Raw genomic sequence first — 12,599 nt, forward strand, 5'->3', positions numbered from 1 at the left:
TTAATGGCTTCCTATGTATGTATGTATGTATGTATGTATGTATTTATTTGGTTATGGTTACCTGGTTTTACTATGTTTAATATTTAACTGTTTAGGTGTTGCTGCAAGAGAAACTGCACAGGCTCTTAAAACCCTGGCGCAGTCTGCTCGAGGGGTAGCAGCTTCCACTGGCGACCCACAGGCTGCTAGCGACATGTTGGATTCGGCTAGAGATGTGATGGACGGGTCAGCCAACCTCATCCAGGAAGCAAAGCAAGCTCTAGTGGCCCCGGGTGATGCTGAGATTCAGCAGAGACTGGCCCAGGTCAGACACAGCAAATAAATATCATGCAAAACCCATGCATTAACCAGCTAAATTAAGAAATGTATAGTTTGACATCCCATCTTAGTCATTTAGGTCTTTTACTATATGTAGATTGGGGTAATAGCTCAACCTCTATACTGCCTCACTGGCAAATATGTCATTGTGTTTTCAAACACTTACTAATGGTGGAATCCTGAATGTTCCAAATTGTTTTTTCCAAGGTGGCTAAAGCGGTCTCTCATTCGCTGAATAACTGCGTGAATTGCCTTCCGGGGCAGAAGGATGTGGATATGGCTCTTAAGAGCATTGGAGAATCCAGTAAGAAGCTGCTTGTGGATTCGGTAAGTCTATGCTTATTGAGAGCCAGCTTCTGCAGTTGCCCGTGTAAACCATGTACATGGCATAAAACTTGTAATGTAAAATAATTTGCACAGAATGTTGTACCACCATTTTATTATATTAAGTTTATATTTTCACCACATTTGCTCTTCTTACTGTGCGTGATCGTTCTCTGCTTCTTATCAGTTGCACATTAAGGGGGAATTAAATTGTGGGCGAATTTTTTTTAAAACAGATGTTTTTTTCTCATACGTCCTAGAGGATGCTGGGGTCCACTTCATGACCATGGGGTATAGACGGTTCCGCAGGAGCCATGGGCACGCTTAAGACTTTTCAATGGGTGTGAACTGGCTCCTCCCTCTACGCCCCTCCTCCAGACCTCAGTTTAAGAAATGTGCCCAGGCAGACTGGATGCACTCCAGGGGAGCTCTACTGAGCTTCTCTGAAAAGACTTATGTTAGGTTTGTTATTTTCAGGGAGGACTGCTGGCAACAGTCTCCCTGCTTCGTGGGACTGAGGGGGTAGAAGTAGGAACCAACTTCCTGTAGAGTTTCATGGCTCTGCTTCTGGCTGACAGGACACCATTAGCTCCTGAAGGGTACTGAACTCTAGCCGTGTCTAGATGCTCAATCCCACAGTACGCCGTCACCCCCCTCACAGAGCCAGAAGTCAAAAGACAGGTGAGTGTAAGAAGATAGATCTTCAATCAAGTAAAGTGACGGCTAAGGTACCGCGTGGCTGGCGGGAGCGCAGCGCGTCATTGCTGCCCACACACACAGGCACTGCAGGGTGCAGGGCGGCGCCCTGGGCAGCAAAATACCTATATAAACTGGCTAAAAGGGGGCATATGATGCCCAGGCACAGCCCTACCCCCGCCAGTTTAAATATTATAAAAACTCTCTGAGGTAAAAACGCACCATTGCGGGGGCGGAGCTTCTTCCTCAGGCAGCCAGCACACTGCTCAGCACCATTTTCTCTCTCTCCTCAGGCTGCAGAGACATCGCTGGTCCTCCTCCACTTCTGACTACAAGTATCAGGGTGCAAAACAGGCTGGGGGCACAAGCGAATTTGGCGCTTTACAAGTGTGTTTACTGTGTAAAACGGCGCTGCATGTCAGTGGGCATTTTGTGTTCACAGGCATTATATACTGGCGCTGGGGTTGTGAACTGGCTGCTCCTAAACTGTGTCCCTCTGACAGATTTTACTGTGGGTCTGTCCCCTATAAGTCCCAGTGTGTCTGTGTGTGTGTGTTGTGCACGTGTGTAAGACATGTCAGAGGCAGGGAGTTCTTCCCCGGAGGAAGCCATTTTAGGGACACAGACTTGTAATGTGGTGGTGCTGCCGGCACACCAAGAGCCTGCATGGGTGAAAGAAATACGTGATAGTATGCATCATATCAATAGGAGGTTAGATAAGTCTGAATCTCATGCAGAATGCTGGAGAAAGTCTGTGGAAGATGTGATTTTTCAGGGTTCTGTTCTTCCACCCGCAGGCGACTCCTCTGGGTCACATAAGAGACTGTTTGCAAATATTGTAAATACTGATACCGACACGGACACTGATTCCTGTGTCGACGATAGTGACTCCAGGGAAATAGATCATAAATTGGCGAAAAATATACAATATATGATTGTGGGTATAAGAGAAGTTCTGGAGGTTACTGAATCCACTCCTGTACCTCAGGAGAAGGCCTATTTCTATAAAGAAAATAAATCTAAGGTTACTTTCCCTCCTTCCCACGAGCTAAATACTCTCTTTGAAGGGGTGTGGGTGAATCCCGAAAATAAATTTCGTATTCCCAAGAGGATTCAGGTAGCTTATCCTTTCCCTACAGAGGACAGGAAAAAGTGGGAGTCACCCCCGGTGTTAGACAGTGCACTGTCCAGGTTGACAAAGAAAGTAATTCTCCCTGCACCTGGGACGGCTTCACTAAAGGAGCCGGCAGACCGCAAAATAGATACTACATTAAAATCCATTTCTGTTGCCAATGGTACGCTGCTCAGGCCCACAATTGCTTGCGCGTGGGTGAGTCGCACTATTGAAAAATGGTCAGAAAGATTGTCATCAGAAATTGACACGATTGATAAAGATGAGATACTCCTTAAGTTAGGGAATATCAAAGATGCTGCCGCATACATGCTAGAGGCGATGAAAGATATTGGACTCTTGGGCTCAACAGCCGCTACCATGGCAGGCTCGGCGGGCGTTGTGGATTCGCCAGTGGAACGCGGATGCAGATTCCAAAAAGAATATGGAGGCTCTCCCGTATAAAGGTGAGGCCTTATTTGGTGATGGACTGGATGCGTTAGTCTCAGCGGCTACCGCAGGTAAGTCGACTTTTTTGCCTTCCGCTCCTGCACCAGCAAAAAAGACATCACTCTCACATGCAGTCCTTTCGTCTTAATAAATACAAAAAGGCCAAAGGTTCTCCCTTCTTTGCAGGTAGGGGAAAGGGAAAGAAGTCCTCCACGACTTCAGGAGCAGAAGTCAACCCCTACTTCTGCCAAATCTACAGCATGACGCTGGGGCTCCCTTGCGGTAGGCCGCTCGGGTGGGGGCATGTCTCAAACTGTTCAGTCAATGTTGGATTCAATCTGGCCTGGATCCCTGGGTTTTACAAATAGTGTCCCAGGGGTACAAGCTGGAGTTTCAAGACGTCCCCCCATGCCGATTTTTCAAATTGACCTTGCCAGCTTCTCTTCCAGAAAGAGCGTCAGTAACGATGGCGATTCATAAATTATGTCAGGATCAGGTCATAGTTCTGGTACCTGTGTCACAGCAAGGGGAGGGGTTTTATTCAACCCTCTTTGTAGTTCCGAAGCCAGACGGCTCGGTCAGACCAATTTTGAACCTAAAAAAATCTGAATCTCTACTTGAAAAGGTTCAAGTTCAAAATGGAATCCCTGAGGGCAGTGATTTCCAGTCTGGAAGAGGGGGACTACATGGTGTCAGTAGACATAAAAGATGCTTACCTGCATGTTCCCATTTATCCTCCTCACCAGGCTTATCTGAGATTCGCGGTTCAGGATTGCCATTACCAATTCCAAACGTTGCCTTTCGGTCTCTCCACGGCGCCGAGGGTATTCACCAAGGTGATGGCGGAAATGATGGTCCTCCTTAGTCAAAAAGGAGTCAGTATAATCCCTTATCTGGACGATCTCCTGATAAAGGCGAGATCCAGGGAGCAGTTGCTACAAAACATCACACTCTCCCTGGTCATACTCCAACAACACGGTTGGATCATAAATTTCCCAAAGTCACAGTTGGAACCAACGACAAGATTGGCTTTTCTCAGAATGATTCTGGACACAGAGGTTCAGAGAGTATTTCTTATGGTGGAAAAGGCTCTGGAAATCCAGGACATGGTGAAACAGATATTGAAGCCAACAAGTGTGTCAATCCATCAGTGTATTCTGTTGTTGGGGAAGATGGTGGCGGCTTACGAGGCCATACAGTTCGGCAGGTTCCATGCCAGAGCATTCCAGTGGGACCTGTTGGACAAGTGGTCGGGTTCCCACCTACACATTCACCGGTAGATAATCCTGTCGTCGAAAGCCAGGATTTCGCTCTTGTGGTGGCTACACAGTTCTCACCTACTAGAGGGACGCATGTTCGGGATTCAGGACTGGCTCCTGGTAACCACGGATGCAAGTCTCCGAGGCTGTGGAGCTGTCACTCAGGGGGAAAGCTTCCAAGGAAAATGGTCAAGTCAGGAAGACTGCCTTCACATAAACGTGCTGGAATTGAGAGCCATTTACAACGGCCTTCATCAGGCGGTACATCTTCTTCAAGATCATCCCGTCCAGATCCAGTCGGACAATGTAACAGCAGTCGCGTACATAAACAGGCAGGGCGGAACGAAAAGCAGAGCGGCAATGGCAGAGGTGACAAAGATCCTCCTCTGGGCAGAAAGACATGTACAGGCTCTGTCGGCAATGTTCATTCTGGGAGTAGACAACTGGGAAGCAGACTTCCTCAGCAGACACAATCTCCATCCAGGAGAGTGGGGCCTCCACCAAGAAGTCTTCGCAGAGGTGACAAGTCTTTGGGGAATTCCTCAAATAGACATGATGGCGTCTCGTCTCAACAAGAAGCTTCAGAGATATTGTTCCAGGTCGAGAGACCCTCAAGCAATAGCAGTGGATGCGCTGGTGGCCCAGTGGGTATTCAGGTCAGTGTATGTCTTCCCTCCACTTCCGCTGATCCCAAAAGTTCTCAAGATAATAAGAAGGACAAGAGTTCGTGCAATCTTCATTGCCCCAGACTAGCCAAGGAGGGCTTGGTACACAAATCTTCAGGAGTTGCTCATAGAAGAACCTCGGCCTCTTCCTCTTCATGAGGACTTGCTACAGCAGGGGCTGTGCGTGTATCAAGACTTAGCGCGGCTACGTTTGACGGCATGGCTGTTGAGCGCCGGATCCTAGCCCTTAAGGGTATTCCCATGGAAGTCACCCCCACTCTTATTCAGGCCAGGAAAGGAGTAACGTCTAAACATTACCACATTTGGAGAAAATGTGTGTCTTGGTGTGAATCCAAGAAAGCTCCTATGGAACAATTTCAGTTGGGACGTTTTCTCCATTTTCTACAGGCTGGTGTGGAGGCGGGCCTTCGATTGGGATCAATCAAGGTCCATATTTCGGCCTTATCAGTCTTTTTCCAAAAACAATTTGCCTCTCTTCCAGAAGTTCAGACCTTCGTGAAAGGGGTTCTGCACATCCAGCCTCCATTTGTGCCTCTAGTGGCACCATGGGACCTTAACGTGGTGTTGCAGTTCCTTAAATCGGTTTGGTTTGAACCTCTACAAGAGATAGAGTTGAAGTTTCTCACTTGGAAAATGGTGATGCTTTTGGCTTTGGCATCCGCAAGGCGGGTGTCTGAATTGGGGGCCTTGTCTCACAAGAGCCTTTATCTGATCTTCCATGAAGATAGAGCAGAGTTGAGAACTCGCCAACATTTTCTTCCAAAGGTTGTTTCATCTTTCCACATAAACCAGCCTATTGTGGTGCCAGTGGCTACTGACACCTTCACTGAGTAAAAGTCTCTTGATGTGGTGAGAGCTTTGAAGATTTATGTTGCTAGAACAGCTAGGATACGGAAAACAGAGGCTCTGTTTGTCCTGTATGCTCCCAACAAAATTGGGTGTCCTGCTTCCAAGCAGACTATTGCGCACTGGATCAGAGTAACGATTCAGCATGCTCATTCTACGGCTGGTTTGCCGTTACCTAAGTCGGTGAAGGCCCATTCTACTAGGAAGGTGGGCTCATCCTGGGCGGCTGCCTAGGGGGTCTCGGCATTACAACTCTGCCGAGCCGCTACTTGGTCAGGGTCAAACACATTTGCAAAGTTCTACAAGTTTGACACTTTGGCCGATGAGGACCTCAAGTTCGGTCAATCGGTGCTGCAGGGTCATCCGCACTCTCCCGCCCGTATTGGAGCTTTGGTATAAACCCCATGGTCATGAAGTGGACCCCAGCATCCTCTAGGACGTATGAGAAAACAGGATTTTAATACCTACCGGTAAATCCTTTTCTCCTAGTCCGTAGAGGATGCTGGGCGCCCGTCCCAGTGTGTACTTTACCTGCAGTTTTGTTATTAGAGTTACACAAGTTGTGTTATATTAGTTTCAGCATGTTGCTGTAATTGGTTAATGCCTGTTGGCGTGTGTTGTGTTGAAGGCCATGTGTGCGGCATGGTTGCGGTGTGAGCTGGTATGTATCTCACCATTAGTTTTAAAGTAAGTACTTTCCTCGAAATGTCCGTCTCCCTGGGCACAGTTCCTATAACTGAGGTCTGAAGGAGGGGCATAGAGGGAGGAGCCAGTTCACACCCATTGAAAAGTCTTAAGAGTGCCCATGGCTCCTGCGGAACCGTCTATACCCCATGGTCATGAAGTGGACCCCAGCATCCTCTACAGACTAGGAGAAAATTATTTACCGGTAGGTATTAAAATCCTGTTTTAACTGAGCAATTCAATTAATGCCCATTTTTTGGTGCAAAAAAAAAAAGCCAGTTTTCAGCTGAAAACGCATAGGATCCGGGATAATTTTGCAGACCTATGTGTGTTCACAGTTGCAGACGTGAAAAAACAGCATTTACAAGGGATTTTGATTCAGAACCTCCAGTGGACCCTGAAAAAATTTGCAATAATTGCCAGCGTCAGGGCTATTTGAATAGATCCGGTGGATTGATTAGCCGCATAAATTACTGCAGCTAATTCAATTGCCGCCTCAGTGGTCATGAGTTCTAGTAGGTCAAAGTTTAAACATATCAGTATTATCTAGTCAAATTTAAAACGTCAGATGCATAATATGCTAGCGGTGTCACTGGGGGAGATTATTTTCATGCTTACTTGCATCCCAGGTGTAGCATGATGTTTCAGTGTTGTGGGGTTCCGATTCTGGCAAGGAGCATGTCACGCCATTACCAAGAGTTGCACATTATCATGCTTAAGTCTTCAATATCCATGGCAGCCATTACAATGGTTTAAGAACCATGCTAGATAGGTAGAGACAGGTGGTGTTTGAACGTGCTCCCCGGTGGTGCTGTATATAATGGAGCTCCCCTTGTTCCCCAGTGTCTTTTCCTATCATAGATAATGGAATACAGCAGTACAGGGAACAAAGCAGGGATAAATTCATCTGGCCGCTCCTGCTGTTAAATGCTCGATAATGTTCAGATCATGATGGAAATAATCCCTAATTGGTTGATCTTTTTATCATAATAAGAGCTAGACTACTATTTAAAGTAATAGGCCTGAGATGTAACAGACAAGATAGATGTTATATTGGATGTTCTGTGCTAATTTTACAACGCAAAGAATGCAGTGAAGCAGGAACTGCATGGAGAGAGAGCCTTTCCTTTATGGCAATTCCTGTATCTAGTGTTCTTTAATTACACATTGCAGTATCTTGTTGTTTTTTTCTTTAAAATGACAATGATGTGTTTGACCTGTCCTTTTAGCTTCCTCCAAGCACCAAGTCTTTTCAGGAGGCACAAAGCGGGCTGAACCAGGCAGCTGAGGATCTGAACCAGTCAGCTGGAGAGGTGGTTCACGCTTCCCGGGGGCAGAGCGGGGAGCTGGCAGCCGCGTCTGGCAAATTCAGTGATGATTTTGATGAATTCCTCGATGCTGGAATTGAAATGGCTGGACAAACACAGGTTAGATTTACAGCTTGCTGTCCATTTTTTATGAACAAAGATTATTTTATCATGTATTGCTTGTGAATTCTCCGAGCCTGACAGGAATTAGGAGAAGTTCTGTTTGTTGTTTGTTTTGTTTCGAAATACATAGGGGGAGATGGAGAAAGAGTAGAGATGTGGAGAAGTTGCCCATAGCAACCAATCTCCTTCTAGCTAGCGTTTATGAAGTACATTCTATAAAATGATAGGTAGAATCTGATTGGATGCTTTGGTCAACTTCTAAAATTTTTAGGAGGCCTGAGAAATTTCCCACCATAGGGCCTAATTCAGTAAAGTAGCAGATTCTGCTACTCTTGCATTTGCATGCTGGGGGCCGCCCAGCATGCTACCTGCCGCTCACCAACTGCGACTACACACTAATTGTGATCTTGTCGCAATTTTAGCGTGCGGTTGCAGAAACGAAGGAAGCCTTCAGTTGGCACAGTCTGGCTGTGATAGCCGCCATTTTTTCGTTCAGAGCGGCTGCATGTGACTATAAGCAGACGCCCCGAAAATGCTGCCGACCCCCCCCACACACACACACACACACACACACACACACACACACACACACACACCTACCTTTTCCATAGCGCCGCCCAGAAAATACTCTGCCACCCTACGAACGCCTCTGCCTGTCAATCAGGCAGAGGCGTTCACAGTTAATGCTGGCCAACCGCATTAACTGCTCGCGCAGGATGGGACCTGCACGTGCGCACAGCAGGGGCTTCTCGCAAATTGCGTTCGCATTGCGTTTCCGATGCAAACTGAATTAGGCCCACAGTACTCTATAAAATAAAGAGGCAATGTAGAATCCTATGACATTTTTAATTCTGATTGTTGTAGCTCCATATAACATGCTCACTTATGCTGTTTTGATAAAATATGGTACTTTTTTTTTTTATACTTTTTTTTTTAACACTAATTTTTTAGCTGATCTCCCACATAATTGACATAACTATTACTCCGTTGGTTTGCCCTTTGTGAATATGATTTGGATTTTAGAGTTATGCATTATTGGATATCATATACAGGTTGAGTATCCCTTATCCAAAATGCTTGGGACCAGAGGTATTTTGGATATTGGATTTTTCCGTATTTTGGAATAATTGCATACCATAATGAGATATCATGGTGATGGGACCTAAATCTAAGCACAGAATGCATTTATGTTACATATACACCTTATACACACAGCCGGAAGGTAATTTTAGCCAATATTTTTTGTAAGTTTGTGCATTGAACAACGTGTGTGTACATTTGCACAATTCATTTATGTTTCATATACACCTTATATACACAGCCTGAAGGTCATTTAATACAATATTTTTAATAACTGTTTGTATTAAACAAAGTTTGTGTACATTGAGCCATCAGAAAACAAAGGTTTCACTATCTCACTGTCACGCAAAAAAGTCCGTATTTCGGAATATTCCGTATTTCTGAATATTTGGATATGGGATACTCAACCTGTACTTATTACAACAGTATGGGGTGCATTCAATAGCTGTCGGAAGCTGCCGTCTTGTCGGAAAGATGTCCGCTACCGACAGGTTTAGGTTGGAAGGGGTTCCGACCTATTCAATTCCGGCTGATTTTTTCCGACAACTCAGGAATTCCCAACTTGTCGGAAAAAACGTGAATTGTCGGTTTAGCCGTGGATCCACATGTTCCGCTGGCAAATCCAACAGGCTTTGGCCCCCGGTTTTGACCATGTCAATCCGACTTTTTTTTTTAAGGTCGGGTTGATGGGACGGCAAGCACGTGAAGAGAGGAGTCGGGACGGGTGAGTATTGGCAGCAGCAGCAGCACGGACACCGGCGCGCAGATGAGACGGGGGAGGGGGGACAGCGAGCATGTGAGGGGAGAGTAGTGGGGACGGGTGAGTATTGGCAGCAGCTCGGCAGTGGCAGCAGCAACACGGACACCGACGCTCAGCAGACCCAGCCGCTGGACGAAGATAGCAAGGGGTTTGAGCGACTCCCCAGCCTCCCACTGACAGTTGTCTGGAGCAGACAAATCCGACAGTCTGATTTGGCCGCCCCTTTGAATACAGACCTGTCGGGTCCTTTCCGTCGGAATGGACCAGACGGGTATTGAATACACCCCTATGTCTGCTTTACACTAATATACAGCCGCCAGGAGAATGAGAAGACACTGGCTACTCAGGGAACCCCAGCAGGGCTGCAGTTGCATTGAATACTATTGCTATATATCGGGGTTGGCTGGTTTAAACCAAATGTTTTTTTAAATAAAACACACTGTTTTTTTTATTATGCTGTTTGTACAGGCATGGCGCCGTGACGTATTAAAAAAAGCCCATTATACAAAAAAAGTGTTCTTAATAAAAAAATGTTAATGCCAGTGACATTCCCAGTGCTTATGCTTAACTCCTCCTTTTTGTCTGTGCATGTACGTGTGCGTTTCTCTGAAAAGTGCTTTTGCATTTTCCATTTTGTATTACTATTCAGATTTATTTAATTATCATAAGTAAGACTAATGCTTAATATTAACTACTTATTCTTATTTTCAATTTCATCTATCTATGAGTGTACTTTGTATGTATTAATATGTTTAGTCTATCTACATATAATCAGATGTTATAGGAATAATAAGTTGTACAAAATTCGTTTAATTGAAATATGTAAAATAATTCAAACCAAAGCCTAATAACATTATTAGGGGTATATTCAATTAAAGTCGGATCCATTCCGACCCCTAATCTCATCTAAAATTTGACTCACCCGCCCGCCCTCATGGCAGCTTCCATGCGGCTCCAGCAGCGTGCTGGAGCCGGGTGGAAGCTGTTGTGAAGTCGGGCGGGTGAGTGACATCCAGCTACTGTAGCGCTGATCTCCCCGTATGCCCGCCGGCTGTACCCCCGCCTCCCTGCGTCCCCCCTCGCCTCCTCTGGGTCCATCTCATTCCGACATCAATTTGATGTCGGACTGAGATGGTCGAAAACGGGGCCAAAACCTGTCGGATTTGGCCCCGTTTTCGACATTAACACGTGGATTGGCAGCTATTCCGCCGATCCACGTGCTTTTTGACAAGTCGAATTTATCGACTTGTTGAAAAAATTAGCAAAATATTGAATATGTCGGATCTGGATTCGTCCGAAAAAAATCGAAAACTGACGTCTTTTCGACAAACGGCAGTTTTCGACCTCAATTGAATATACCCCTCAATGTTAGAAAACATTAGAACATGGTTGATGGAGGTTTCTAATACATGATTACATTTTTTTTTTTCTCTCAATAAAACATTAATGCCAAAAAAATATATATAGGTTTAAGGTTTTTTTGTTTTGTTTAACCAACCCTGCTATATATACACAGATATGTACTCGTACATCTTTGCTGCAGTCACGCCAAACAGCCCCTCTTGGCACGCCAGGTCATATGAGTATCTTCTAATGTCAGGTATCTTTCTCTAACGTCCTAGTGGATGCTGGGGACTCCGTAAGGACCATGGGGAATAGACGGGCTCCGCAGGAGACAGGGCACTTTAAGAAAGAATTAGGATACTGGTGTGCACTGGCTCCTCCCTCTATGTCCCTCCTCCAGACCTCAGTTTGAATCTGTGCCCGGACGAGCTGGGTGCACCTTAGTGAGCTCTCCTGAGCTTGCTAAAAAGAAAGTATTTTGTTAGGATTTTTTATTTTCAGAGAGATCTGCTGGCAACAGACTCTCTGCTACGCGGGACTGAGGGGAGAGAAGCAGCCCTACTCACTGAAGATAGGTCCTGCTTCTTAGGCTACTGGACACCATTAGCTCCAGAGGGATCGTACACAGGAACACTACACTTGGTCGTCCGATCCCGGAGCCGCGCCGCCGTCCCCCTCGCAGAGCCAGAAGCCAGCGTGAGAAGCAAGAAGACTTCGAAATCGGCGGCAGAAGACTCCAGTCTTCATATGAGGTAGCGCACAGCACTGCAGCTGTGCGCCATTGCTGCCACACTAAACCCACACACTCCGGTCACTGTAGGGTGCAGGGCGCAGGGGGGGGGCGCCCTGGGCAGCAATTGGGAACCTCTTGGCAAAAAGCAGCATATATACAGTTGGGCACTGTATATAGGCATGAGCCCCCGCCATTATTTTACACACGGGACAGAAGCCCGCCGCTGAGGGGGCGGGGCTTCTTCCTCAGCACTCACCAGCGCCATTTTCTCTCCACAGCTCCGCTGAGAGGAAGCTCCCCAGGCTCTCCCCTGCAGAATCACGGTAGAAAGAGGGTAAAAAGAGAGGGGGGGCACATAAATTTGGCGCAAAAACAGTATATACAGCAGCTACTGGGTTAACACTAAGTTACTGTGTGATTCCTGGGTCATATAGCGCTGGGGTGTGTGCTGGCATACTCTCTCTCTGTCTCTCCAAAAGGCCTTGTGGGGGAACGGTCTTCAAATAGAGCATCCCCTGTGTGTGTGGTGTGTCGGTACGCTTGTGTCGGCATGTTTTACGAGGAAGGCTATGTGGAAGCAGAGCGGGTACAAATGAATGTGGGGTCGCCGCCGACGGCGCCGACACCCGATTGGATGGATATGTGGAAGGTTTTAAATGATAATGTTAATTCCTTGCATAAAAGGTTGGATAAAGCTGAAACCTTGGGACAGTCAGGGTCTCAACCCATGCCTGATCCTACAGCACAGAGGCCGTCAGGGTCTCAGAAGCGCCCACTATCCCAAATTGTTGACACAGATATCGACACGGATTCTGACTCCAGTGTCGATGGCGATGATGCAAAGTTGCAGCCTAAAATGGCTAAAGCCATCCGCTACA

General features: G+C 46.4%; 1 protein-coding gene across 4 annotated transcripts in view; it reads left to right on the plus strand.

Moving 5' to 3' along the window:
* Positions 1–12,599, plus strand: part of TLN2 (talin 2) — a 701,648-nt gene that overhangs the window by 537,600 nt on the left and 151,449 nt on the right. For all 4 annotated transcript variants that reach the window (XM_063926512.1, XM_063926511.1, XM_063926513.1 and 1 more), the window contains exons 28-30: positions 96–304; positions 526–645; positions 7,604–7,801. In XM_063926512.1, the coding sequence (XP_063782582.1) occupies positions 96–304; positions 526–645; positions 7,604–7,801 (527 nt within the window). The remainder of the gene's footprint in view (positions 1–95; positions 305–525; positions 646–7,603; positions 7,802–12,599) is intronic.

The sequence above is a fragment of the Pseudophryne corroboree genome, chromosome 6 (assembly GCF_028390025.1).
Source record: "Pseudophryne corroboree isolate aPseCor3 chromosome 6, aPseCor3.hap2, whole genome shotgun sequence".
NCBI classification, from domain to species: domain Eukaryota; kingdom Metazoa; phylum Chordata; class Amphibia; order Anura; family Myobatrachidae; genus Pseudophryne; species Pseudophryne corroboree.